The sequence below is a fragment of the Plectropomus leopardus genome, chromosome 1, assembly GCF_026936395.1.
Source record: "Plectropomus leopardus strain MGB_pleo_1.0 chromosome 1, ASM2693639v1, whole genome shotgun sequence".
NCBI lineage: Eukaryota > Metazoa > Chordata > Actinopteri > Perciformes > Serranidae > Plectropomus > Plectropomus leopardus.
In genome coordinates, this window is record NC_142176.1 from 27049299 (window position 1) to 27076189 (window position 26891).

The following is a 26891-nucleotide window of genomic DNA, read 5'->3' on the forward strand; positions in this document are numbered from 1 at the left end:
ATATACATAAACTGGAGTGAATGCAATGGCCACTGAATGTACTGTTTTCAAAACTTAGTAAAAAGTTTTTAAAAATAACGCAAAAAAATCGTACTAAGGTACAGAAGGCTACTTGAGGACATGTAGGCTCCTTCTTTTCACTATTTATTGTTGAAGCACTTTCCATGTAGCGTGTCACTGCAGTTACTGTGGCTGCTTTCTTTTTTACTAGGATGGCGAAGGCTTGACCTGCTCTACTCTGCCTTTCTCTGCCGCTGATTGGCTTAGCCCGACAAACACTGACCAATGTGGCCCCTCGCTCATAAATGTAACCAATCCAATCGCTGGAGGCAACGGGTATTAGCCAATCAGAGGGAGAGTAGGGCGGGTAACTCTTTCGCCACCGGATAGCTAATGACCGCGTGCTTATGTTGTTATGGCAACAGGTGTTGGAGTTTAAACGTTGAGTGTGCTAACGCTAGCTTCTCGGGACGACAGGAACATTGTGCGTCTCTCCGTGTGATTTAAGCACCGATGGTGAGCCAAGTGTACTTTGAATCAGTTCGGCACAAATGTGTGGGTTCACCGTGAGCCAACTTTAGTAAATAGCTAACGTTAGCTGTTTGGCTAGCTGTAGGCGTTAGCTGTTAGCAAACATCACCTAACGGCTAACAGCTGGCTGATGTATGAATTTAAAGTTTGTGCTCCACATGTGATATTTTGATATCATGAGAGGCGCGGATTGATGTCCGCTGCTTCCCCACAATAACAATGGTAAAGAAATAAGTTGCGTTTCTTGAAGTAGTATTAACCCGTTTCTAATATGTTGCCTTTTGTGCAGCCACCCAAAAAGAAAGATTCAAGTAAGAAGCCTCCTGCAAAGGCAAAGACGCCCGTTCTGATAGATGGCCTCACAAAGGAGGAGATGTCCAAGGAGCAGGTCAGAGCTGAAGTCTGGTGTGTGCTTGGAAGTGTGAAGTGATGCTTGAGTGTCAGACTGTGGAGGAGGGAAATGTTTTCTGCTCAAATACCCCTTTTCCACACTCATGGGCTGGCTTTGTTTGGTTTGACTCAGCACCTCAACGCAGCATGGCAGGGATTTGAGCCATATTACAACAGGGCAACCTGCTTGAAGGTGTGTCTTAAACTGATTATGGCTTGTATTGAGAGATAACATTTAAAAGTAGTGGGAGGATCCTCTGCTTTTTGCTGCAAGTGCTTTTCCGTCACACAACAGGCAGGTAAAAGAAATGTACCTGTACTAAATGAGCTTTTTGCAGATGTGCCTTAAGAGCCTGTTGTCCGCAGCTCTTCATCTAACATCTCGCTGTGACTATTTCTCCTTGCTAGCTTCCTCCCTGCGGTATTAGTAGACTTGTTTTTATTGAGGAAAAGCTGCCAACAAAGTTCTGCTGAGTAATAAACAAATTTAATTTCCTATAATTCTTCGCATTAAAAGTTCACCCTAATTTTGTCATGCAAAAGCAGCAAAAAAATAATAATAAATAATAAAATACATGAAGTGCTGAAAACAGTAAAAAAGTATGGATTTTATAATTCTAAATAAATAATTATAATGATGAGAAACACAGTTTTCTGGGCATTTCCCCCTATGTTTTCAGGTCCTTTTTTGTCACCCTTTACCAATTTCTTGCAATTTGTGTGACATGTCTTGCCTAGTTGCTCATTGCCTTTCCGCCCACATTTTCAATAGAACTTTAACCATTTTTTTCCGATTTCAAAGGGCTAAATAGCTTTTGAAAAGCATCTGAATGCAGCGCAAGAAAATTGATGTTGATCCAGGTTTTAAGGGGTTGAAGAACTTCAGTAAAGTAGCATTAAAATCCCATTGAGCTGGGGACTCCCAAGAGATAGGTTTACACCCATGGCCAGACAACCCTGAAGATGTAATCAGGATTATTTTCTCTGACTTTCCTCCAGAGCTACAGACAACATTATGATTTAACAAGCTGAGTAGTGTCCCCTGTGAACAGTAAACCAGACTTTGACATGGACAATGGGTAGAGTGTGCCATTAGCATAAATGAGATAATAAACTATAATGTCATCTACACAGTCTGACTCAGATCTGCCCACACAAAAATACGATTTTGTATTTCAGATGGAAGAGCACATTGTGCGCCTGCGAGAGGAGCTGGACCGAGAGAGGGAGGAGAGAAACTACTTTCAGCTGGAGAGGGACAAGGTCAACACTTTTTTTGAGATCACAGAACGAAAACTGGAGGAGGCCGAGGCTGAACTAAAAAACACTGACAAGGACATAGAAGAGGATGAGGGGCGCCATCAAGTAGAGGTCAAGGTGAGGTTATTATACAGATGTACTGTACCCAGTACACAGTCAAAGTGCACCTCAAATTACACAAACTCAAGTCTGTGTTTTATGCTAGAACAGCATAACGGCAGTGAATAGATGCAAGCTTTTTTGATTCACAACCAGTGTGTCATTTTCTTTCCTCAGTAACCCACCATCTATTGTGCGTCAGTCATTTCTTTAGTGGCATGTGCATGTAGTCCTCTCGGCCGTAAAAATTAGGAGAAATCATCACATTTTGAGGATGCTAGAACCAATTTGTCATTTGTTTAAGTGAAAATGATTTGTGGACAGATTTGGCTGGCTGAATCATTTTGTGCTGTACATTTGATTGTCTTTTCCCTGTTAGGTGTATAAGCAAAAGATGAAGCACCTCCTGTGTGAACACCAAAACACAGTCTCTGAGCTGAGAGCAGATGGTTTAGTCTCCACTCAGATGGTGCAGAACAAACAAGAACAGTTAGAGACCGAGCTTCAAAAGGACATGAGGGACATCATGGTCAACACGCAAAAGCTTGACATCAAAGACCACATCAAGGAGCTCGAACTGGTTTGTAGTATTTAATTTCTACACGTAATGATCTGTGGATTTACCGTTTTGCGTTACTCTGTTATTTTTCAGCAAGCATCAATGCTACAAACAACAGTTTGGTTGTTGTCCCAACAGAAGCATAATGAAGAAATGACTAAAACCAGGATCAGCTTGGAGAAGCAACTTGCAGGTAAAAAAAAATCTAATTTTGAATTGAATTTAACATCCAGCGCTGACTAACGGGAGCCATGATTTTGTGTTGCTGTTTGAGTAGAAAATGAAGCCATGTGTCAGAAAAGGATGGAGTTGCTGCAACAAGAGCTAGACAACCAGAGGAAAATTGTGATCAGCGACAGAGAGCTTTGTCAGAACAGCCATGACAACAAATGTATAGAAGACTTCAACAAAACTATCAGTGATTTTAAGGAACATTCTCAACATGGCGTTCAACAGCATTTGGATAAGAACAAATCTCTCCAGGTATAAGTTCACACTTTCTGCATCCTTGTCAGGCTAAAACCAAGGAAATTTCAGATATTTGTTTTGGGCCAGCAACTCAATCATTTCATCATTGATTAGTTTGATTATTTTTTACAATTACTTGATACAGTGTTTAGTCAAGAAAGTGGGAAAAATTAAATTGCTTGGTTTGATTGTTAATATATTTTTTCCCTAATTCAAAATAAAGAAAACACAGAAAAGTCTTTACATTTATAGAAGTTGTAGCCTGATAATGTTTGACATTTTCCTTCAGAAACAAAATTGTTGATAGTTCATTTTCTGTTATTTTACTAATTGTTGCAGCAGTTCTGACCAAGTTGTGTTTCATTGGCTTTTCTTAGAAAGAATTTGAAGAGATGAAGTTGAAAACGGAGGAGAAGAAAAGCAACCTGGCACGTGTTCAGGAGGAAAACGAATGTCTTGCTGAGCGTCTCATGAAAGTCGCAAAGGAAAGCACAGATATTGAGAAAAAATTACAAAAATGCTACAGATCTAAAAAGGTAGTGGGTGTTTACTGTTGCAACTTTGTGCACTTATTTCTTACCACTGCCTTAACTGGTGCTCACATAGCATGTGTCTTGGTAACTGCAGTGGCGTTTTTTACATAGGCACAAAGTTAATTTGTGACACTGTTTTTGACAGTACAACAAAGAAAATACTAAACAAAAGGAGCAGGATGAATTGAAATTGGATCATGAGAACCTGGAGCAGAAATTCAGAAAGGTAAAAGCTTAAATGGAGTTGCAATGTGTATTGTCACCCAAACGTTAGCTTGATTCTCATGCATCTTAAATGTGTTGTGTAGTGGGTATTTATGTCAATGGTTTTGCATGTTTTTAATGTGTGTGCGTGCACATGTCACACAGGTTCAGCAGGAAAGGGATGAGCTGTACGAGACGTTCACTGAGAATATTCAGAAGGTTCAGCAGAAAGCAGGTCTGAAGAGCATGCAGCTGGAAGATAGACTGAAAAGCCTGACAGACCGCCTGGAGAAGACACAGGCTCAAATCTCCTCAGTGCTTTCTGCCTCTAACATGAACCACACTGCCCTCGATGGGGTCACTCACAAAACCGAGGTAAATTTTCTTTAAATAGTGTGTATTTTATTCACATTGCTGTACTGCATGTATAAGAACATAAGATAAACAGGTTTTTGCTCGTAGGTAAAACTAGACTCCAGTAATAATACCATCAAGACCCTGCAGAATAAAAAAGCTCAGATCTCTCAGGTTAGTCATTTATTTTATGAAAATGTCATGCATTTATCTAACTAATGATGATATTCAATAATGTTTTGGTCATATATTCATACATATGTGTGTCTGATAGGCCCGAATGGATTTGCTGCTGTTTTTCGAAGCAAAGCAAAGGGCTCTTGGTGTCCCTGTGGAGGAACTCTGTGTAAAGAAAACCCTTTGAGAAAGGCCTTGCTGGGAAAAGACTGTAAAAGGACTTTAGGGTTTCCTTGTTGTAAAGGGAAGTAATGTGTGATGTTCTCCTTTTTTTGAAGAAGGATTTTTAAATAAATTATTATTAAAAAGTGCAAGTGAAATAAAATGTTCAGGTTCTAATTCCAGTAAACTATGGCAAAGACTGACTTATTATTTAAGGTATTTATGATTTTATATTTCCATTTGAGTATGGGGGGCTTAAAGTTGGACTCAAACCAACTATTACAATCTCAACAGCTAGTTTCGCCAGCTGATTTCTGCCATACCTGAGTTTCCAACAGAGAGACGAGGAACGTATGGGGTGGATCCAGTTTCTCATTGAATATTCCTGTGGTGAATCGAGCCCTGCTGCACTGAGTGATCGCTGTTCCCTGCAGTATCAATAATACAGGAGGAAGTTATTGTCCCTGTGCAGGCCACAGTATCATACAGCTCAAGCAAGTGGAGGGAGGCGGTGGTCCTTTCACTCAGCCCTCTTGGGTTTCAGGGCCTGCAGACAGTGGTCTGACTCTGGAGAGCCGGCTGCTGTGCCCTTGCACAGGGCTCAATTGTAAGTCTGCCTGGTCGAGGGATAAATGTGTCTAAACAGTGACAGCCTGCACAGCCTCTGCTGGGCTGGCCCCATTGGAAAGACTACACCCCCAACAAACCCGGAGTCACAAGATGAGTCCCAGCTGAGAGACGGCTCAATAGGGAATCAGTCAGTGGGAGACATCAGACAGTTAGAGAGAATGGGATAGATATCCTGGGTGTGATTAACATGATCCAGATTTTCACCTTGCTTGAGCACCTGCTGAATGTTATGACCTTCCTGTGTTTGATGGCCCAAAATACTAGACTGGCAACACGTAAAATATTGTACATACAAATACAAGCTGTGACCTTATAGATTGAGAGACAAGACTTGTTTCGAGGGATAATGTACACCTAACCAAATTGCTCTCTCCCTTTCTGTTGCACATTGGTTTAGAAAACAGCTGACCAACATACTGAAGCATGGCAAGATAACTCATGAAATATGAAGCAAAGCGTCAAACCTAAACCCCAGAGACAGAGAAGCAAGTGCCCCAAACAGCTAGAGGCACAGAGAGAGATAGAGGACACAGGTGGGAGGGGCACAGGAGGAGAGAGTGAAATGTAGAGAAAGGCAGAGTGATGGTGAAACAGAGAGTGCCACTTAGACAGGTCAGCTCTGAGTGTGCTGATACCGCTGTGTAAGAGATGCTAGTGAAAGCTTGAAAAGGATACTGAAGGAAGTTAATGGACTATATCTGCTGGTGAGTCCTGAATTTCTTTTTCTCAAATGTTTCATTATTGTGAGTGGCCACTGATAATTAAAATGCAGATGTATACATTGCTATAGTTGTCAGATTGTGATCTCTTAAAGAACTGTGTGTTTAACTGTCTGACCTCATGTGCATAACTATTTTTTAGTCACTCTTTAGTTTCACTTATGGGCCTACCTTTAATATGCCATTGTCTTATAGTTTTTATATGTTAAGTACATTACTGATACATGTTTTAGTAACTGTGCAGTGAGAGTGGTAAGGTGATGTGGTGGCCAGTCATTAAGGTTTAATGTCCCCTCTCCGTTAAGATACTTTACTCCTTGAGTCCACTCCATCACTGAGAAAAAAAAAGAAAAACAGCATTCAATCAACCACAGGATTTGTGGAATCAATAGGAAAAACAGCCTGAAGAGAAAGATGTGACACCACTGTGTCACTGTGCATGCTGCCATGAGATGAAGATGGCGGAGAAAGGGCCAGGGATGGCCATGCTAACATTCACAAGCATCATAGTTTGTGCTGTTTTACTGGCACAAGGATCCCCTGAGAAAACAGGTGAGTGCATCACCAGAACATGAGGCTGCAGTAAATATCTGTGTGTCTATTACTGCATGTGTTTTTAACACGACCGTAAATTAATCTGTCTCTAATGGCACTCTTCCAGGGAGTGGTAAAGAGGACCAGAGAGATGCCATTCTTAAGGAGATCATTTCAAAGTGGAGTACAGGAAGTGGTTGGAATCCTCAGCACGCTCCCACTGACACGAACAAGGACCAGTCTGTGCACCCTTGGGTGAGGAACATCATGGGGAGCCTGAAGACACTCGGCCTACTTCCCGGCAAGAACCTGCCGTCATTAAACAAGCCAATTGACAGGCACCGTCTCTCTGGCTTCCTCTACAACATCTCTCTGTACCTCCAAGAGATGGGTGCTGAGCTGGAGGAGGCACCGGCAGAGCCAGATGAGGAGCAGCTCTGGGAGAAGGTGCTGCATTACTTTCTCCAGTCTGAAGGGAGTGCTGCAGTGAACCAGTGGAACGGCCGGGTGCCACCTCGACCCAGCGTCAGAGTGCAGGACTGGTTTTTGTCCCTGAGGGGCAGCCCTCACTGGGACTGGCTGTTGGGGCTGCTGCAGAGTTTGATCACTCTATCGGAGCGTCAGCCCCACAGGCCTCTCATGACTTTCTTATCTCAGAACTGGAGGACAGTGAGCGCTGTGTTTGAGGCTGCGCTCCAGGCTCTGCTCAGTGGGACTTATGGTCAGGCCAGTGCAGGCCTGCAGGGCTTCATCTGTGCTCTGAAGGGTCGTAGTGACTGTGCTTTCAGCGTGAGTTGGCTTCAGCAGCTGCTGCGCTTCCTAGAAACACGCAACTGGAAGCCTGTGGTCAGTTTACACCCAGCAGGGGAAGGTGCTGACCACAGCAGAACCTCAAGTGCATTTGGACGTTTAAAGCCCTTCAGCTTGCCTCCTGAGGCCATGAGGCAAGATGGCTTGTCTAGAAATGCGTCTCTGGAAGATGTGATGGCCGAAGAGGATGACCCAGACTCCATGCAAAGTTTCCTGCTGCAGGCGTTATCACGCTCAGGTGGAGGAGAACGAGGAGGTCACCTGGCACAGAAAAACTTAGCTCTAGTGCAGAGTTTGGACGGGCTGAGGAGGGGCCTTCTGCACAGGGTGGGCAGTTCTGTCTACGGTAACCTGAGGCGGAAAGTGTCACAAGTTACCATGGCACTGCTTGATGATGTCAGCAGCCTGGTGGATGTGCCACAGCCCAACACTCGGGGCCGGTGCTCTATTGGTGAGTAAGTGGAGCAGCTGAATTCAGAGGCTGTTTGCACAATCATAAGAGATGATAACTAATTAACATTAGACAAAAAAATGAGGTAAAACTTGGCTCATCCCACAGAGAAACAGCACCATGCAGTTATACACATAATCTGATTATACAATCATTAGATTACTCAGAAAGAGCATCTCGTCCAGCTTCAGTTCATGTCAGATGGCACTGTGTGTAGATATACTCTTGCATTTTGGTGGTTTCCATCAGATGATAGTTTTGAGAAACACAATGATACAAGTGTGTTTTTCACTAAGTAACATTTCAATTTGAATGTATTCTAGTTAAGAACTAAATTGTGTATTGTCCAGCTTGTATTTAGTGATATTCGCAGAGGAAAAGCCCTTGTTAAGAGCCTGACATCCATTTGGCCCTGGTTTCACCTGAAAGAAACAGGAGAGACAGTGACAGTGACTGACACTGCTTTAAAATCTTTATAATCATCCTGGCTGATGAAAGCATCTCTTGTTAGCCCAGCTAATCTCTTTATCCTCTCATTGATGCCAGTAACATTATATCTTGGGCATTGTTAGCTGAGCTGCACCGTTACATCAGGCATGGTTGTGTACTGCAGGAGCTCCCAGGTGCTTTTTCCACCACTCATTCACTTTGATTTTATGTTCATATTTGCTTTTTGTTTGTCTCTTTGAAGGTGACCTGAGACAACTGATTTTATGGTAAGGTGTTTTAGGATAGCTCAATATGTCATTGCAGTCAATATATTCGACTGTAAAAAGCCAGCAAAAACAGATTCACATTTTTACCATTGCTCTGTCCATGCATATGTAGGGGGATAAAACATAATGTGACGTGGAACACTCAGGCTTTGGGTGTTAGCTCCCAGGGTCTCCCAAGCTCACTCCCCTTCCTGTCCTGCCCCTCCACTGAAGCAGATGAACAGCTACCACCGAGCGACTCATCTCCAAAAACAGGCCCTTTTTCACGAACAATCTCCAAACAAAAACGGCCTCATGACCTCTCTACTGCCTCTCATCACACCCAGCTCAACCAGCCGCAAACAGGGAGATCAAGCGAGATCGACAACCAGCAGAGAGAGATGGACTTCTCCACTTCTATAGAAATCCTGGAGGCTGTTTGTAATGAAACAATCCCAGGCTTGACAGGCGTCTCCAACTTCACAGTGTTCCTCTACTGTAAACTGTTTGAAGGGGAGAACGGGTCAGTTAATTCTGCAGAGGCCCAGATGGGGCTTGACCTGCATGCCACGTGCTCTGATGCAGCATGGTACCTGTCTGCTGCGGAGGAGGACTTCCTCTGGGTTCATGTCTGCAGCGAGTACTTCGCCCATGAATTCAACAACACTGTGTGTGCCAACTCCTCTTTCTGGCTGCAGAGAGCACATCAGGTAACAGGTCACTTTTTTGTCAAGTGTTTTGGGATTTTTTTCTGCCCAACCCCGTTGAAACCTCAGCAAATTGGTTGATTTCTTTCAAAAACATGGGAGGAAGCAATGACCTAAGAATTAGCAAAAATTTGTGAAGAGTACAAGAAAATTACCTCATATTTGGACAAAAAAGAAGTAAAAAAAAAAGTAAAAAAATAAATAAAACAAAACAAAACGAAACAAGGACATGACCTTGAAAAAATGCCAAATAAATTATTATAGTTTTATAACATAATTAAAATATGCAATTGTGATCATTATCAATATCGTTTTCCCTAGCTTTTTCATTTTTTCCCTCGACAATTTCCCCTAGCTGTTTTAAAAATAATTTTGGTTAGCTACGAATTTCTTGCAATTTGTGCAACATTTCTTACCAACTTGCTCAGTGCCTATTTTCCAATGTTTTAGAAAGAAATGTCACCGCTTAGGGTTTAAAAAGATTAAATACTTTTGAAAGGCATCTGAAAGCAGCACAAGAAAAGTGATGTCTCTCCAGGTTTCAAGGGGTTATTATCTGTGGCATGGGAAGGACCTGCAGTGCATAAATATTTGTGATTGTTACTTTAAATTCCCTTTATTTTAACTTCTTGTCTTAACTATTTGCAGGTTGCAGGGACAAAGGACGACCATTTTTTTAATCTAACGAGTATAGATGACCTGTGTGTGCAGCTGACAGGTGAGACAGTAGAGAGTCCAGTACTCGATGAGAACTGTCAGGCCCAGTTGGGCAGCAGGTTGCTCAGTGCACAGGCTTTCAGACACTGCTTCCTTCCCAACAACTCTGTCCTGATCTCAGCTCTGTGTGGGAGAGAGTCCCCTGACTCACACCATTCCCTGCCAGAGGGCAGCTGGGCTGCGACATACTGCTCCAAAATCAACTTCTCCCATGTTGAAACTGTTGAGGAGACTTGTCAGTATAGAGCGTGGGCTGTGCATCATTTCACCAACTCCACTCTCCTGGAGCTCTGCGGGCAGACACATGGATTTAGAGAGTACATGTGTCTAAACACCACTGTCTACAATCAGCTGGTAAGGTCAGTGCCTCAGTTTGCTGATGTCTGTGCTGACCTGCAGGCAGAAATGGACGGCAGGAAATGCCTACTGCAGAGGTTCTTTGATATGCTCCCGGCACCATATGAGTTTGACACATCACAGCTGTGTGTGGACCCAGCTCCCCTGCTGATGGAAGCTATACACAAGCTGAGTGTATGTGAGGTTGAAGGAGGGGAGCGTGAGGGTTTTTTAGTGGCACTGGGATACGTGTTGCGAGTCCTGGACTTCATGGTAGGCCTCTCTTCGGGTTTGGACGAGGGAGAAAGAGAGGCGAGACAAGGTTTGGGTCAGGCCATCCTCCTCTCCAGTCTCCTTGACAACACCTCTTGGGCCGAACTGCAGCCAGAAGCCTCCATGAGTGTCCTTCATACTGTGGGAGTCTTCCTCCGGAGAGAGCAGAACAACACTCTCAAAGAGGACCTTCTGAGCTGCTTCAGTGTAAGATGACACACACAAACACACTGACTCACACACAAACACACTGACTCATACACTGAGCAGAGAGTGAATTACTTGTTCTTGCTGTTACATCAGCCTGTCTTGTGGGACCTCATTCAACGGGACGACAACTCATCTGCTCTGAGGTTTCTCCTGCAGGTACAGGCCTGTCCAGCTACATTCACATTTAGACTTTCACAACAGATCACTGAACTTTATATTTAGGTCGATCACTTTATCTCACCAGGAGTACCTCCAGATGCCCAGAGACAGCATTCGCACTCTAGTGATGTCTGCTGAAAAAGATGCTGTCAAGAGATTTATCTCCCACATGCATCAAAGTTGGGACCAGCTCCAAGTTGAAACCGGCCAGGTTTGTTCTCAAACTCCCAACAAAACACTCAGGGTACTATTACTGACACCTTTTATTAAAGGGATTGTTCTGACTTTTTTTAAAGTGGGGTTGTTTAAGGTACCTATTCAAAGTCAGTGTATTACCTACTGTAAATGTGAGTTAGAATGCCCCAAGTTTGGAGAAGCCGACATGGAAGCTTAGTAATGTGCTGCTGTGAACAGGGTCAGCAACAAAACATGTTTTACCTACTTAAGAACAGTTCCACCCAAAATTAATCATTTTCAGTTTAAGTATATGCTATACTGAGAGTATTTTCACCGCGTTACCTTTCTGTCAGACAGCCTGTTTTGAGGAAGCTGTTAACAACTTCAGTTCCCCATCTTTGCTCTTGACGGAGTCACCACACTCCAGTTAGAAAAACAATACATTTAGCTTGCTGAACACTGGAGCTGCTGGTCTACTGCTGCTTCAGTCACTCAGTATGTGTTATTGTTGGACTCTGGTAAATCCTAATTTACCCTTTTAACACCAAAGTAACACAATAACTCAAACTAACTAACCGATTGAGGCAGCTGGTACATCAGCAGCTCCTGTGTTCGGCAATGTTATCACTATTTTTCTTTCAATGATCTGGCTTTGAATTGAGCATGATGATTTCATTTTACGTTGGAAATCACAGTCTGACAGTAAGATAAAGCAGTGAGAATACTTTAAGTATAGCATACACTTAAATTGATATAGATTTTAATTAGGTGGGGATTTCTTTTGGTGGGTGAAATACATTTTGTTGCTGTCCCATCCACAGCAGTAGATTGCTTAGCTGGCATGTCAAACTCTAGCCTGATCCCCCAAACTGGGGGTGTGTCGAATTACATCTTTTTATAATACTGGCTATGCATCAGTACCCCATATAACCCAACATTAAAAAATCTTAACATCCCCTTTAAGATAACTGTGCAAGTGAAATCCCTCATCCATCTGTTGACGACTACTTTTATTGCACCCTCTTGTGTTATATCTGTTTTATTTGAATCCAGGGCACAGCCCATGCATAGTTAAAGAGTGCCTTACTGAATGCACATCAGTTTCTGTCCTGCTCTTTTGTTTTCCCTGTCAGGCATCTCAAAAAGAGTTGCAGGCCATGGAAACAATGACCGCTGCTTTCATCCATAAGTTCCCCCGAGTGACCCCTGAACTGTTTGTGGACCTGTCGCAGTTCATTCCCTTCATGTCTGTCTCTGACATCATGAGCTTCCCAGCCTCCCTGATAGTCAACGACAGTGTGTGAGTCACTGACACAAGAAACAGTTGTTTTTGATACATCTTAGTGTCCTGATGCCAACAGCCTCTGTGTTGCTCTTTAGGTTGACAGCCATTCGTGACCACAGCTCAGGGATGAAGTCGCTGCAGAAAAAGGCCTTTGTTAAAAGACTCCTGCAGTCGAGTGTGGTGGGCGATGTCCCTACGTGGCCGCCGTACTTTCTCAGTTCCATCTTCCCACTTTTACCTTACCTCCCAGTCAGTCATTTTCAGCAGCTGACATCACAACAGGTTAGAGGCTGTTTGTGAATTTATTTATTTATTTATTTTTTTACATAACTGCTGTCTGTTTTTAACAGATGTTTGTCATCTCAGACATGATCAGGTGACTAGTAAAGGGGTCATTCTGTGTCACACCAGATAGATTTCGTTCCAATCGTATACATATGCTATTGGACACCAAAAAAAGAAGTTCTGTTCAATATCTTCGCTGTATTTTGACTATTTTTTTTGCCCTTAGGAATGTTACCATTTTCACCCGTTAAAAATAAGCAGATTAGGCAGGAGGCCATTTTTAGGATTCAAATTTCAGATGTATAACTTGTAAAGCCATGGAATTACGTAGAGACACTGTGCAACAGATCCAAAAGATATAAAGGAACAAGTAGTTGTCTTATACAAAAGCTTTAAGAGATGCAGGCTCAGTGAACATTTTTAAACAAAAGCTGGAAACCTATTTATTTAGTCTGGCTTTTAATTCATGTAATTCTTATTACTATTATTAAATATGTGTTCTCTCATTTTTACTATTCTTACTAGTCTCTGTAATTTACACGCTCACTCACATATTTTGTTTATCATCGACTATCTTTTTATTGTTTAATCTTGTTGTCCTTTCTGCTTTTGAATCACCTTAAGTATAGACATATAGACATTTACATACTTGTGGCTAAAAATAAAACATTTGGTTGATATTATACTAAATCAGCGGCTCTGACATAAACAGAATGTGATCTATTTTAAGCATAACAAGCAAAGGTTGACTTTTTGAGATGCAAAAATAGCAATGTGGACTCATTCCTAGGACCATATAAATTTGTGTGAAAAGGGGTTTATGTGTGGGCATGTTGTCTGTAAAAAAAAGCTATGTATTTCTCAAAATTCAAATATTTTACATAACTTATCTTAACATAACATCTTATACATAAAGTTTGAACAAAATTTAAATTGTAAACACAAACATCTATCAGATTAGACACAGAATGACTCAAAGCCATTCAATGGGGTTCTTACTTAGTGTATGTAGAGATGAGAAGATAAAGAGAAAACCTAAACAAATGAGAAATGCTTCATTACAGCCACGAGGACCACAAAATGACTTTATGAGTATTAAATAAAAACAAATAATACGTAACGGCCTTCACAGTCACTTAGTCTCAGCCCAGTTAAACCCTTTTGGGAGATTTTAGAGAAAGTTGCTCTCAACCACCATCATCACGCACAAACCATAACCTCACCACTTTAAATTTTGTTTTCAGCTTGTTTTAACTTTTTATCTGTTGTCTCCTTTAGCTTACTCCTCTGGTTGAGTTGCTAGGCAACACCAGTCTTGATGGTGTTAGGGGGCGCCATGTGCTGCGGATGCTCATCAGCAAGAAGAAAAATCTGACTAGTGATAACATACTGAGGTGGGACCCAGATATTTAAAGTGTGTGTTTGTCTATCTTTACGATCACTTTGAACCACTGAAAGGTCAGATGCCACTTAACAGTACTCCAGTGTGTTTCCACGGTGATGGTTAATGTTCAGAGCTTCAGTCCTTTGGTTGGTGTTGCTTTGTGTCTTGCCATGGTAAGGCAAGACATGTTTATTCATATTACAAGACAATGCAAAGATATCTCCATAAAACATCAAAGGCATTGAGAGTACTAAAGAAATGCTAAAGAAACACATTATAAAAGGACATTTGAATAAAAATGAAAATGTCAGAACTTGAGAATAGAAAATAAAAACAAGTAAAATTATACTAAGACAGGGATAGAAAGCAAGAGTAAAAGTTAAAGTGCAGTGCAAGAAATGAATAAATATTTGATTTGATAAAAGGCAGCAGCAAAGACATAAGTCCTCAGCCCTGATTTAAAATAACTCAGGGTGTCAGCGGACCTGCAGTTTTCTGGGAGTTTGTTTCAGATATGTGGCTTATAAAAACTAAGTGCTTCTCCATGTTTAGTTTTGACTGTGGGGACAGAAAGCAGACCTGTCTCAGATTAGCGTTGAGGTCTGGATGGGTCATATTTGTATTTTGGACCATTCAGTGCTTTATTAACCAACAATAGTATTTTGAAATGTTTTTTTTAAAGACCTCAACTGGAGTGATGTGATCCACTTTTTTGGTCTTGGTGAGGACTCGAACAGCAGTGTTCTGAATCAGCTGCAGCTAATCATTTTTTATTTTATTTTTATTTTTTTAGGGAGACTTGTAAAGATTCGGTTACAGCAGTGGCTGTTGAAATTCAGGTTTGAGTTCATGACTACGCCAAGATCTGTGGTTTTTAAGCATTGCCAATTGAAGCTGAGAGCTGAATTTCAATCTTTCCTCCATGGTCCCCCAAAATAATTGCATCAGTTTTGTTTTTGTTTAATTGAAGAAATTTGTTCAATGCACTAAGTCAGAGCTTGTATTAGACCATAGGCCCCTGGTGATATGGTAATGTAAATTTCTGTTCCGTCTGCATAATTATGGTAACATATTTGGTTGTTTTCCATAATCTGAGCTCGTCTAAACATGTAGATGTTAAACACAAGAGGCCCCAGAATGGAGCCTAAGGGAACTCTGCATGTAATTTTTGTCCACTTGTGTATTTATTTATTTATTTAACCTTTATTTACCAGAAAAAAAACTATTAAAAGTAAATAAATAGTATTAAAAATATCTTTTTTTAGAATGTCCTGGCCAAGACTGGGAGCAACATAAGGTACAGACAGACAACGCAGAACAAAGAATACAAAATCAGAATGTAAAACACAAAAATAACACAAAATTAAGTTGCTACAAGGAAGGACTAAAAAGTATGTTAATATATCCTACACGTGAACCATAACAACAAGAAAAAATAAAACATCAGTTAAGATACACCCTGACATTGGCATGTAGAAGATGACTTACAAAAGTCCTGCGACAGTGCTCTGAACACGCTAGAGGAACCAATGAGTGCAGCTTTAATTCTTTTTACCGAAGACTCCACCTATATGGAGCTGCGTATATAAAGGCTTTTGACAACCCTAGGTTTAGAAATTAGCAGGTACAACATATTACTTAAATTGTTTTTGGCATTTGACATACTTGATATGTCCCTGTGTCACTGTTGACATGACCCCAGAAATTATTTCTTGGCATCCAAGATCATGACTGATTAGTATTGATTAGTTTGGTCAAAGGTTGTTTAGGTATTGATGTGTTGTGCTGCACCAGGTATGGATATTAAAGGCAAAGATTCCCCAAATAAATCTTAAAAAGAGGAGTGGCTGCAAATGTCCTTTTGCAGGTTAGGAGTCCTTGCATGTTACCTGGATCCAGTGGACCTGGGTTCATTTCTGAAGGACTCAGCTGTGTCCTCGGCTCTCTGGCAACAGCTGGCTCAGTGCATGTCCAAGGGGTTCATTAGTGCCAGTGGCAGGGTAAGCAGTACGTGCAAGACACTGACTTAGTTTGCATGCTCAGCGTATTCTGGTTTTAGCCTTTTTTACTTGCTGTTTGCATGGCCGATGAAGATGAACATCCTACGTGTGTTCTCTTTTGCAGTCACAACAGAAAATCTGCTTTAAACCACTAACAATCTCAGTGCCTGACTAACTCTGTTAAACGTTTTCATGGGCAGCTGTCCTCTTGGTTGATACCAGCCGTTGAAAGCCTGAACGTCAGCAGCATGACTCCCACAGACATGTCTGCCCTCAGAGGTCTGTTACCTCAGCTAGGAGCTTCCTTCTTGCTGTCGCTCTCCTCACAACAGCTCCTGGAAATCTTCTCACAGCCAGGATTACACAGATGTTCCCCTGCACAGGTCAGCGGGGAATTTGTTGTTTTTTCCACACATGACTTGTTGTTGTTGTTGTCATCTTGGGCAAAGTTGCTGAAAGTTCTACAGGATTTTGTATTTTTCAATATAAGTAGGCGTAACGGTAAATTTTTTTTAAAGTAGTTGCATATCCATGAAAGTTTTTACATTTAATTAAAAGAAATGTTATGATGCCATATGAAACTGTGATGCATCACCCCTTTTCACTTACATGAAAAGCTAACCTTGACGAGTGTAGAGATTTTTATTATATCTGTGGATTTAATGAATTAGCTACACAGGTCTAGGTAAGAGAAGAGAATAAACATTTATGAAATATGTGACCTTTACTCAGAACGCTCGTCTTTTTTTTGTTGTTGTTGTAATTTGTCAATACTCTCCTCAGGCTTTTCAAATGTTATCCAAGATTTCAAAGGACACTGCTGTAAGTAGATGTTTTCAAAATATTTTTTGCTTAATTTCAGCCAACTGCACTTTCATCAATGTATTTCTCCTTCACTGCCAGCTCACCATGGAAAAACTGTGCAGACTGCAGCCGTTACTCCCTGGTCTCTCCCCTGCTGTGCTCAGAGACCTCCTGTGGCCTGAGATCAGTGAAGCTGCCCACTGCCAGTGCTGGAGGATATTGCTAACTGAGCTGAAGCCCAGCCAAAGAGCCGTGCTATACAATGCAGTGCAGGAGGTGACGGAGCTATTATCTGTCTTTAGTACAATACTTATCACTTCTCTCACCTTTTCATCCCTCCCCATTATTAGCTGTGGCTCACATTGTCATGACGTGATGTGCAGATAGACACAGTGGAGGTGGATACGTCCATTTTTATTCTAACTTGTAAAACTTCCTGGAAAATATCATAATAAGTAAAAACAGAAAAGCTGGCCAGAGTTACATTAATGTAATGTTATGTTACATGATGGTGCTGAATGCACAAAGAAGTACACATTTAGCAACTGCGAACTCTGCTCTCTCAGTCAATACAGAATACACTGAGGAATTGATTGCTTCAATTGACTTGATTTACCATCAACACTGATTGGACATCCACATAAAAGTTGGCAAAAAATTCCCTTTAAATGCATCTAGGTTTAAATTCACTGTGTTTTTTTGTTGATGTGTCAGCAGGCTCTCCATTTACAGAACATCACTCAGCAGGTAAACTGTCTATTACCATTCAGCCCTCTGAGGAAGCTCACAGAAACCTTAGACGGAGAAACAATCCTGAGAGATCTCAGCCTGTACAGAGACATACGCTGGTCGCCACAGCAGGTGCACATCTTACCTTAATTTACCTTTGTGTGCTGTTTAGCAATGCATCAATATGACAACAATAGGTTGGCAGTTCTCTGACTAAAGAAGAAAATGCTACCAGCTTCGGTCTTTGGTCCCATTAATCTGCAACTCATTGGATATGCTTCAGATGAGCCTTTCAGGATATTAATACTCCACACGCATCAGCTGCCATCAAGCTAATTAGTTTGGATGTACTACAATGGTGTGGAGGAGTGTAGCATAAATTAATAATGGCTACCTTAAAGGGATTTTGTCACAGCCAAAAGTGTATTTTACCTCCTGCTCCCGGCCTAACAAGACCTGAGTCAAATCAACAAAGATGGCCCTTTTCAGTTCAATATCAAACCTAAAATATCATATTTCAATAACCCCAAAGCTGTTTCAATACCCTTTGTTAGTTGTGTGATTTATATTTCACCTGGTCTCACTCCCGACTTGTCAAATACCAACACTTGGTCAGTGGCTATCGGTGTCAGACTTTGATACACAGAGGCATTCGTTAGCAGCAGAATAAGATGCAACAGGCGGCAGCATTTTTTTAAGCTCTGGGCAACACCCATAGTACAAAGGGTGAGAAATTCCACATAGGGCAGGTTCGAAGTGAGGTAAATGGGCCAAACAGACTCGACACTTTCACCTGTGAACCTGCTGTTTGTGTCCCATGTGAAACGAAATGTCAATCAAGTTATTGACAAGTGCTAGCATGTGCACCATGCTATGCTAGTGACATTACATTTTGTTAGTAAGGAACATACCTATTTTAAGCTGGCTTTTAAAAGTTGTTATTTTTGTCCTCCACAAAACAGAGCAGCAGTTTAATTTTTCAATTATGAATAGATTCCAACAATGAGCACCTTTTACAGGCAATGATCCATCAAAACATCCTCTGAAACTTCAATAATGCAGCATAAGCAAACTTTTTGCTTTTCTTAGTATGTTCACTATGTTATAATACTCTCACTTTTGTCAAAATATGGGTCTGACTTGTGAGTGAACACACATATCTGAAAGGGAGTTACATATGTAAAAACATCATGCTGCCATTAATCTTTTATAGTAAATACAAATTAATTTTGCTCCTTTGATTTAAATATTACTTTTTTGAAGGTAAATGGTAAAAATGCTGAGTCTGACGCTTCTTTTTGTCTGGACAGGCTCAACTTTTATTCACAAAGATCCACAAATTTAAAAACATTACCAGTAAGATGGTGAGGTAAGTTGGATTTATTGCACCAGAGCATTCAGATCAATGTTTTCAATGGTTAAGTAATTTTACCTGCAAACTAAATCAATGACTCAAAACTTATAGTTGTTTTTAAGGCTGTGACACTCACTCATTAAACAATTTAAACAGTGACCTCTCTTTTGCTTGCAGGGATCTGGGTCATATTGCCGGTGGAATGAGTTGCAACTTTTTGAGGCTTTGGAGCAATGATACAGATTTTGCAGATCTATTTCAATTTGTTAGTGAGCTGCCTGAAAGCGTAAGACCTGCTCTGGTGAGGAACACATACTCAACCCTCCTGATACCCTTCTGATATGCAGTCATGATTCATTAGTTTATTGTTGTTGTACATATTAAAATTATGCTCAAATTCTAACAAGTTCAGATGTGTTTTGGCTGTGTCACCAGCGAAAATGTATTGTAGACGAGCTGAGGAAACAACCTGAATTTGACCTCAGTGCTTTGAGCGCTGGGTTTGCTGCAACTTTACCGTAAGTACCCCTTTATCAAGCGTAATTATTTTACAGTTTAACCAAAGACAACTACATTAACACCTCTGCTTTGTTGTTCTCCAGTGTGACAATGATAGAGGACCTCTCAAACGCCTCCTTCAGAGCCATTCTGGACCACATTCAGGCACACTTTGCTGATTTCCTCAGACTGCCACATTATAAGCAAACAAATTTAGCAGAGAAAGCCATAACTGAGCTGGTAAAACACCAACACCAACTATTCAAATGCTGCGTTTATTGCATATCTTTACATGATTTACATGAGCTGACAAATTGTTGTATGTTTTAGGTAGAAAGGTGTGACTAGAAACAAGTTGCTGCTTGTAATTTACAAACATCTTAAGTTAGAAATCCTAATTAACCTCAGAGTAATTAAGATGATAAACACCATGAGCATCAGAGCAAACTGGAACTCAATATTTCTGGTTAAATTAATTCAGGGCTCGCATCAGTGGTGGTGACTCATGTATTTGATTTGTATTAATGGGGCAGAAGAAAAACAAACTCCATTTGTTGGTTTAGTCTTCTCAGGAAAGCACACAAGAGAAACAGATGGAGAAAGAGATTCAGAACCTGCCTCATCCTCTCAACAGTTTTTCACACAAGTGAAGTCATATCAGTGTGAAATCCCTGTAATCCAGGCCATCTGACTGTGTGTGGTGCTCTGCAGGGCTTGTCTCAGGCTGAGGGGGAGATTGATGGCACCACTCTGGACATCCTGGGGCCTTTACTGCCTTTCTTGGACAGGGACAGTTTGGCTGTGGTGGACAGAGGAGCTCTGGCTCTGCGGCTGGAGGAGATGAGAAGTTTCTGCCTTCCTAATGAGGCTCTGAGAGATATCAGTGCCCTGCTTACTCAGAAAGATCTTCTCGGGTAAAAAAGAAGAAAACACATCTGCTGGAGAAAACATGATATGTCCCAGCTATGACAACTGATAATATGTCAAGAGCTAAATTTAAATATTTGTTCCAGCAATTTATATTAAAAAAGATTGTATTGGCTGCACACATGCAACAAAAAAAACAGTTAAAAATTTACAAAAGTATTTCAAAAGTTGGATTTTTTTAGGGGAAATACAGTAAATATGACATTTTAATACCAACCATATGACCTGTAGCTTTAAAAATTACTGTGACAAGTAATTTAACCCAATAAAGCCAAAACAAGAATCTGCACGTCACAGTTATGACAAAAATATGTCAAATGCTTAATTTCTAAATGATGACAGTGATTATATTCTTTACTATGTACATGCTATGTACATACATACAAAAAACAACTAAAGACAAAAGTAATGATTCAATATCAAAAAATTAAAGGTCCAGTGGGTGAGATTTAGGGGGATTTGGTGGCATGTAGAGATTGGGATAACAGATGAGTTAAAACTTATCTCGGGCAGTATTCCTGCAATGATTGTCATTCAGGAGGTTTTTATTGTATATATTATTATTAATTATCCACAGTGATCTCTTCCTCTCCAAAACCAAATATACCCAGTGATTTACATCAGTAAAAGCACTAAATAAAGCAGTTTCACTTTGTAAAATCAGTATTTTTCTCACTTTCTTGTCAGGAAGCGGCTATTAACCTCAGTTGCCAACGCAAAAAACAAAAATCGTTGGATCAGTCAGTCTTTGACCATTCTGGTCTACTGTAGAAATATGTCAGTGCAACACGGCGATCTTTAAAGACGAGGACCCACTCTCTATGTAGATACAATCAGCTCATTCTAAGATATTGAAAACACAATTCTTATTTTCAGGTGATAACACACTAAAAAACATACTTATTATATTATACAATTTCTGCCAAAACATCCCCCTAAATCCTACACAGTGAACCTTTAAATGCTTCTTCCTGTGTCTAATCAGCAGCCAATCTTTGATGGGTTAATGTCTGTTGACAAATATTGACTTGAGCTTCTACCAAAGTTATTTCAGGTCATCCTGAGGGGAACATGAATGTCTGTACCACCCACTCAACAGTTGAGATATTTTAGTCTGGACCAAAGTGATGGACAGACCAATACCAAAAATTTACCATATAAGTCAGTTACAAATAAGTTGCTAAAACAAGGCACCTTCCTCTCCTGTTAGTGTAGTGTTGCAGAATAAAAGGAGTCGAATAGGTTGTAATCTGAAATACACAATATGCCTGCTAGGAAAACCTGCTTGCTGCAAGACAGAAAACAGCAGTGATGGTAAGATATCTGTGTTTGTTTGCCAGGGAGCCATCCAAATGGCAAGTTGGAGATGTGGAACATTTGGGCAGGCTGGTGTTTTCTCTCTCAACAAAGCAGATTAACTCCATCCCACTGGTAAGCACCCAAAAGCATCAACCCAAGGAAATATTTGATTTCACTGCACTTTCCTGACAAGCCTGACAATATGTGTTTAACCCTGTGCAGACGGTGTTGAATAAAGACACAGTGGAGCAGGTCCTGGTGGGTCAGAGTCGCTGGGAGGACAGTGTGGTGGGTGGAATCTGTGTCGCTCAGTGTATGGACCGACGTCGGCAGAGACAGCAGACTCAAAGTCTCATTCGAGGGATTGTCAAAGCACGGAGCAGGAGGGCAAAAGGTTCAATAGATACTTGCTTGTAGATCTGTTGAAACTGCGTCTAACACTTTGTGTCAGTTTTTTACTCATATCAGTGTGCTTAAGTCACTGGTGTCTCTCTGAGCAGTGCCTGTTCCAAGCTGTGCAGACATCAGAGGGACATTTCCTTCAGCTTGGACCTCCATTCAGCTCAGCCGAATGTCACTGGAGGAACTGAAACAGTGTGTAGAAGTTTTCGCTCAGGACTCTTCATTGAGCTCAGAGCAGCGCCGAGCACTGTGGGTAAAACTAAGGCAGGTCAGTAAAACTGTGAACAAGCACGGGAAGTTGAGAGTTTAATCTCAGATTACCATTTGACTCTAAGTCTGACTTGTGGTTCAGCAGTCCTGTCCCCCTCCCACATAAGATCATGTTCCCATCAGGCTTCCTAACATCAGAACCGAATTCTTTGTAAAAATGCATTATCCCTAAAAAAAAAAAAGTCAACAAACTTTGATTTGTGGTGCCTGAGAATTTCTGGGTTTTTTTAGAGCAGGTAGTTGCACCCTGGCTCTAACACTGAAAGAGAAGGACAGCTGAGTAAATTGTATAGTGTTGTAACATCTACATAACTTTTCACTCAATCCAGTCCTTCAGTCCAGTGAGAGAGCTGAGAGCAGATCAGATGCTGGCTCTGGGCCCGGTGGTGACTGAAATGGGAGAAAAAGAGCTGCACGACGCCAATCTCACTGATCTGGGTGTCTTGGCACATCTGGGGACACTGACAGACTGGAGCCCTAAAAAGGTTTTCTAATCTCTCATTTTGATGTAAAACTTAAAGTAAATGAAAGAATCTCTTCCTGGAGAACAAGCCATTAGTGTGCGTTTAAAGGAACACTTTACCCACAAAAGGATGATTTATAAATCAGTCACTCACCCCATGTTACCTTGAATTCATGAGGAAAACTGTGTATTTGTCCCATGCTGGCAGCCTGAACGAAGAATCTGAAAATGGAGGAAACACTTGATGAATTGAAGTGACGGGGCTCCGTTTAATAACAAAACAATTTATCAAAACATCTGTTTTCAAACTTTTACACAACTTGTGCAGTATAATCCAAGTCTCATTTATCCAGTCGCATACGCAGTACTTCCCAAACACATGCATTTTTGCTAAAATGTTACTACATGTTTTTAAAACACTTCAGCATACAGTCTCATGCACGGATGAGTAGTGTTCCTGTGTTTGAACTCCTCCCAGTTGAATGCACAAGCAGTGCTAAAACGCACGCGCTTGCCCAGGAGTGTTCCTTGTATACCTGAGTTTTTTGAATAGTAGTAGTATTGTGGCTAAAATGCATGTTTTTGGGAAGTACTGAGCATACGACTGGATAAATGAGACATGGATTATACTGCATGAGCTGTGTGAATGTTGTTACAGAGTTTTGCTGTTGTTTAACTCGGACCCCTTTACTTAAATTCATCAAGAGTCTTTTCAGTTTTCAGACTCTTCATTTACTGTGGAGGTGTGGGAGAAACACAAATTCAACACAACACAGGGTGAGCAATTGATGTACAAATAATTGTTCTGTGCGGAAAATATTTCTTTAATATTTTGATTTGTTGTTGTTTTTTTCCCCAGATGAGAGCAGTGATTTTAGGTACAATGCGGAAACGCAAACTGAAAGTGGAGCAGTTGACGGCTGTTGATCTGGCAACATTTGGTCATCTGATGTGCGGTCTGTATCCCTCAGAAATAAAAAGACTGAGCCCCTACAACCTCAGGTCAGTCAAACACGTAAAACATAAACTTCCTCTGTAATGCAACAACACTTAACAATAAAAGTAGGCTCACACTCACCAATATGTCATCAAATAATTGTGAAATACTACTGTATATAAAATACAAAAAATGGCATCTAAACAAAGGCGAGCAGTGCAAAGTGGTTGACATTCATTATTAATTTGTATACAAGTTAATAATTGCATTATGCACAGACACAGCAGTTCTTAGCATCAGTGATGATCTTGATGAATCCTTCTAATACCATAACAGAATGACTTGCTTCAGGTTTCAGAGAGCAATGAATCGATTCTACATTGGCCTGCCAACAGATGCTAATTAACAGGAGGCTGGTGCACATTTCTTAGCAGCACTACTCTCGTAAAACATACTGCATACCCCAGAGGAGGATAAGGTCCTAAATCTTTCTGCTCACTCTGCAGTATGGCTGTCCTGTTCCTGCGGGATACGTCCCTGCCATGCACTGAGCAGCAGATGGAGGCACTGACAAGCCGTTTGTCCAGACCTGAGGCCTTTGGTCCGGTCAGTGCTTGGGGACCAGAAGTTTTCACTGAAATTGGAACATTGGCAGGTACAGTAGAACATAATATCCCTGGGGATGTAAACTTTTTTGTTTTGTTTTTTCAAAGAGTGAGGAGGATGGGAGGAGGAAATGGCAGGTCTTAGATATCCCTGGTGGTAGAAAAGTTGAGGAGAACTTTTATGCATTCTGTTGTTTTTATTTTAATTATATAACAAGTGTTTGTGTCCCTGTCCAGTGGGCCTGGAGGACATGGTGCTGTCAGCTCTGGTACAAGAACAAGTGGAGGGAATCACCCCTGAAGCCATCGCACTGATGTCACCTAAGAAGATGGCAGTGAGTTTCACCTATGGCTTTAGAGCTAACCTGCAGAACAATGTTTACCTTCAGAATCAAAGTTCATTCAAAGAAATAGAATTTCACTCTGTTTCCATGGGTTCAGACTGTTTCAATCATGTCCTGTTGCTATGGCAACAACTTTGGTCCCTGTTTCTTTCCTATGGTGGTGCCAGAGTTTGGTGCCATTTCTATAGAAGTTAATGGGGCAAACATGGCAAGACCATAGACCACACTATAACCATCACATCTTTGCTGTTTCACTTTTGACTGAAAAACGCTTCCAACAAACAAACCAAAAAAAAACCCCATAGATTACGTGATGCTGACTTATGTTTTTATCTAAATATGCATTTTAATTTTCCTTGTTATTGATCTCCAAACAGATCACAGTTCTGTCTCAAGCCTGTTTGGTCCAACATAGCTACTGCATTAACAGATATTCCAACAGGAAATATAAAGGGACCCATTTTAGGTGTTTATGTTATAAAATTTGAAACAGTCTATAAGCAGCATCAATGGCAAATGTGGCTGAATTGTATGATTTTGAGAAATGATGTTTAATGTCAGACTGTCATGACTTACTGAGACACTTGAACAGAACGGAGCCATTGTTACTGTGATAAGTGACACCTGCGTTTTATCTTCCATAAAACTTCAAAAAGCTTTGCTGTCAAAAATATATGGCAACTATGAACAAATGTTTGGGATTTTTTTTGTGATAAAATTAGCTGCTTTTATCGACTTTGTGGATTTCTGAAAATTATGTGAACTTGGAATTTAAAGATGTTGCAGCCAAATGTATATATTTTACCTATAATTGCCATAGATTTATTTATTTTTTAATACTTTTTTGAAAAAATTGTTTAAAAAAATGTTTTTTTATTTTAGAAAATTAGGTATTTGTCATGATATGTCATAAAAATTTAATGGATCAAACTATTACCCTATGACATTTTCTCTTCCTTTAAATGGATGAATACTTAAAGGGAGAGTTTGCTTCCAAATTGAAAAAAAATACATATTTTACCTCTGCTACCTCACCTAGCATCACTGAGCTAGCTAATATTATAGCCCTGCCGAGGAGAATACCATTAATGTTTCTATACATAAATAATCTACAGTATAATACATTTTACAGTACATTTGTTCAACAATCATAAGAAAACTAAAGAATTTATATCAAAAAGTATAACGAAATATATGCAAAGGGCCTCTTTTCAAATGACAAAATGTCCTGTAGGAGTCAATCAGTATTTGTGTTGGTTGTGTGTCTGACAGGTGGTGTTCAGTGCAGTTCAGATGTCGTGGCTGAGCGCAGAGCAGGCGTGGGCGGTCACTGAGAAGCAGTGGGCAGAGCTGGATGCTGAGCAGCGGCACGCTGTCGGACTTGCTCGATATGAAGGAGATGTCCTGCTGGAGTTAAGAGGTTTGTCTTGAAAAACAATGATGGTGATAAAACGTCCTTTTTAATAACCTTCTTCATTATGAGGCAGTTAGAGCCAATTTTTCCTAGGACGAGTTTGTGAGCGTATACACTTTTATTATGGTATTACTTGTTTGCACTAACCAATTTGATTTTTATGTTGTGTTTATAGGGTGATGATAAATACCCTGTTTGTGTGCTCCCACAGGGAGAAATTCGGCTCCAGCAGCAGACAGCTTCACCATACGCTCACTGGCTCTGTGCCTCTTGTTATGGCAACTCATGTAACATGCTGGAACGAATGTAATTATCCCTTGACCTCCCTTGGTATCGTCATATTTGTACTTCCAATAAATATTTTGAACTGTTATGTTTCCTTTGTGCATTGGTACTTGAATTTACATCGATCTATTTGGGCTCTGCTGCTCCTGTTTCACTTTTATGTGAGCTATCAGCCTGACAATATGTAGATATGTGTATAATATAACTTTGTTCAAACAATCAAAGGAAACAATATGAAGATTCATGTTTAACTGACAGAGGGAATGGCTTTATAAACTTCACAGGATGTGTGATCAAGCATGTACACTTGAAATAATATTTTATAAATTAAATAACACTGAAATATCTTAAATCCTGTCACCTTAACTACAGAGAGTGGTGTCTATAAAAGACCTTTGAAATCTTTTACCCGTTTATTTATAAAGTCTGTTGACACACTAACCTGCCTACC

At 40.6% G+C, this 26891-nt stretch overlaps 2 protein-coding genes across 2 annotated transcripts; both read left to right on the top strand.

The window, feature by feature from the left end:
- The first annotated feature begins 358 nt into the window (after positions 1-358).
- On the top strand, positions 359-4924 carry LOC121945383 (dynein regulatory complex subunit 4-like). The gene is given in 12 exon segments (XM_042489532.2): positions 359-516; positions 821-919; positions 2101-2298; positions 2660-2860; positions 2978-3032; positions 3117-3322; positions 3685-3843; positions 3986-4066; positions 4210-4419; positions 4507-4572; positions 4673-4747; positions 4749-4924. Coding segments are annotated over 12 exon segments (1395 nt in total). The 5' UTR covers positions 359-513; the 3' UTR covers positions 4791-4924.
- A 1030-nt stretch (positions 4925-5954) lies between these two features.
- LOC121944128 (stereocilin) lies at positions 5955-26528 on the top strand. Its single transcript, XM_042487818.2, has 30 exons — positions 5955-6071; positions 6392-6638; positions 6748-7881; positions 8573-8597; positions 8710-9286; positions 9932-10816; positions 10913-10975; positions 11064-11189; positions 12289-12455; positions 12536-12722; positions 14004-14119; positions 15977-16109; positions 16310-16492; positions 16893-16931; positions 17013-17189; positions 17631-17774; positions 18953-19011; positions 19174-19297; positions 19432-19514; positions 19599-19734; positions 20206-20408; positions 21762-21852; positions 21943-22114; positions 22221-22390; positions 22722-22877; positions 23715-23857; positions 24299-24447; positions 24635-24732; positions 26014-26161; positions 26367-26528. The coding sequence occupies exons 2-30, from the start codon at positions 6539-6541 to the stop codon at positions 26444-26446; spliced, it is 5868 nt and encodes a 1955-aa protein (XP_042343752.2). The 5' UTR covers positions 5955-6071; positions 6392-6538; the 3' UTR covers positions 26447-26528.
- Positions 26529-26891: the final 363 nt, after the last annotated feature.

Bases quoted from the DNA above. Each gene is read 5' to 3' on its own strand.
- LOC121944128 (XM_042487818.2), top strand. From the start codon at position 6,539: ATGAAGATGGCGGAGAAAGGGCCAGGGATGGCCATGCTAACATTCACA. The intron at 16,110-16,309 runs GTAAGCAGTACG...TTTCATGGGCAG, and splicing joins TCATTAGTGCCAGTGGCAGG to CTGTCCTCTTGGTTGATACC. The intron at 22,115-22,220 runs GTTCAATAGATA...CTCTCTGAGCAG, and splicing joins ACGGAGCAGGAGGGCAAAAG to TGCCTGTTCCAAGCTGTGCA.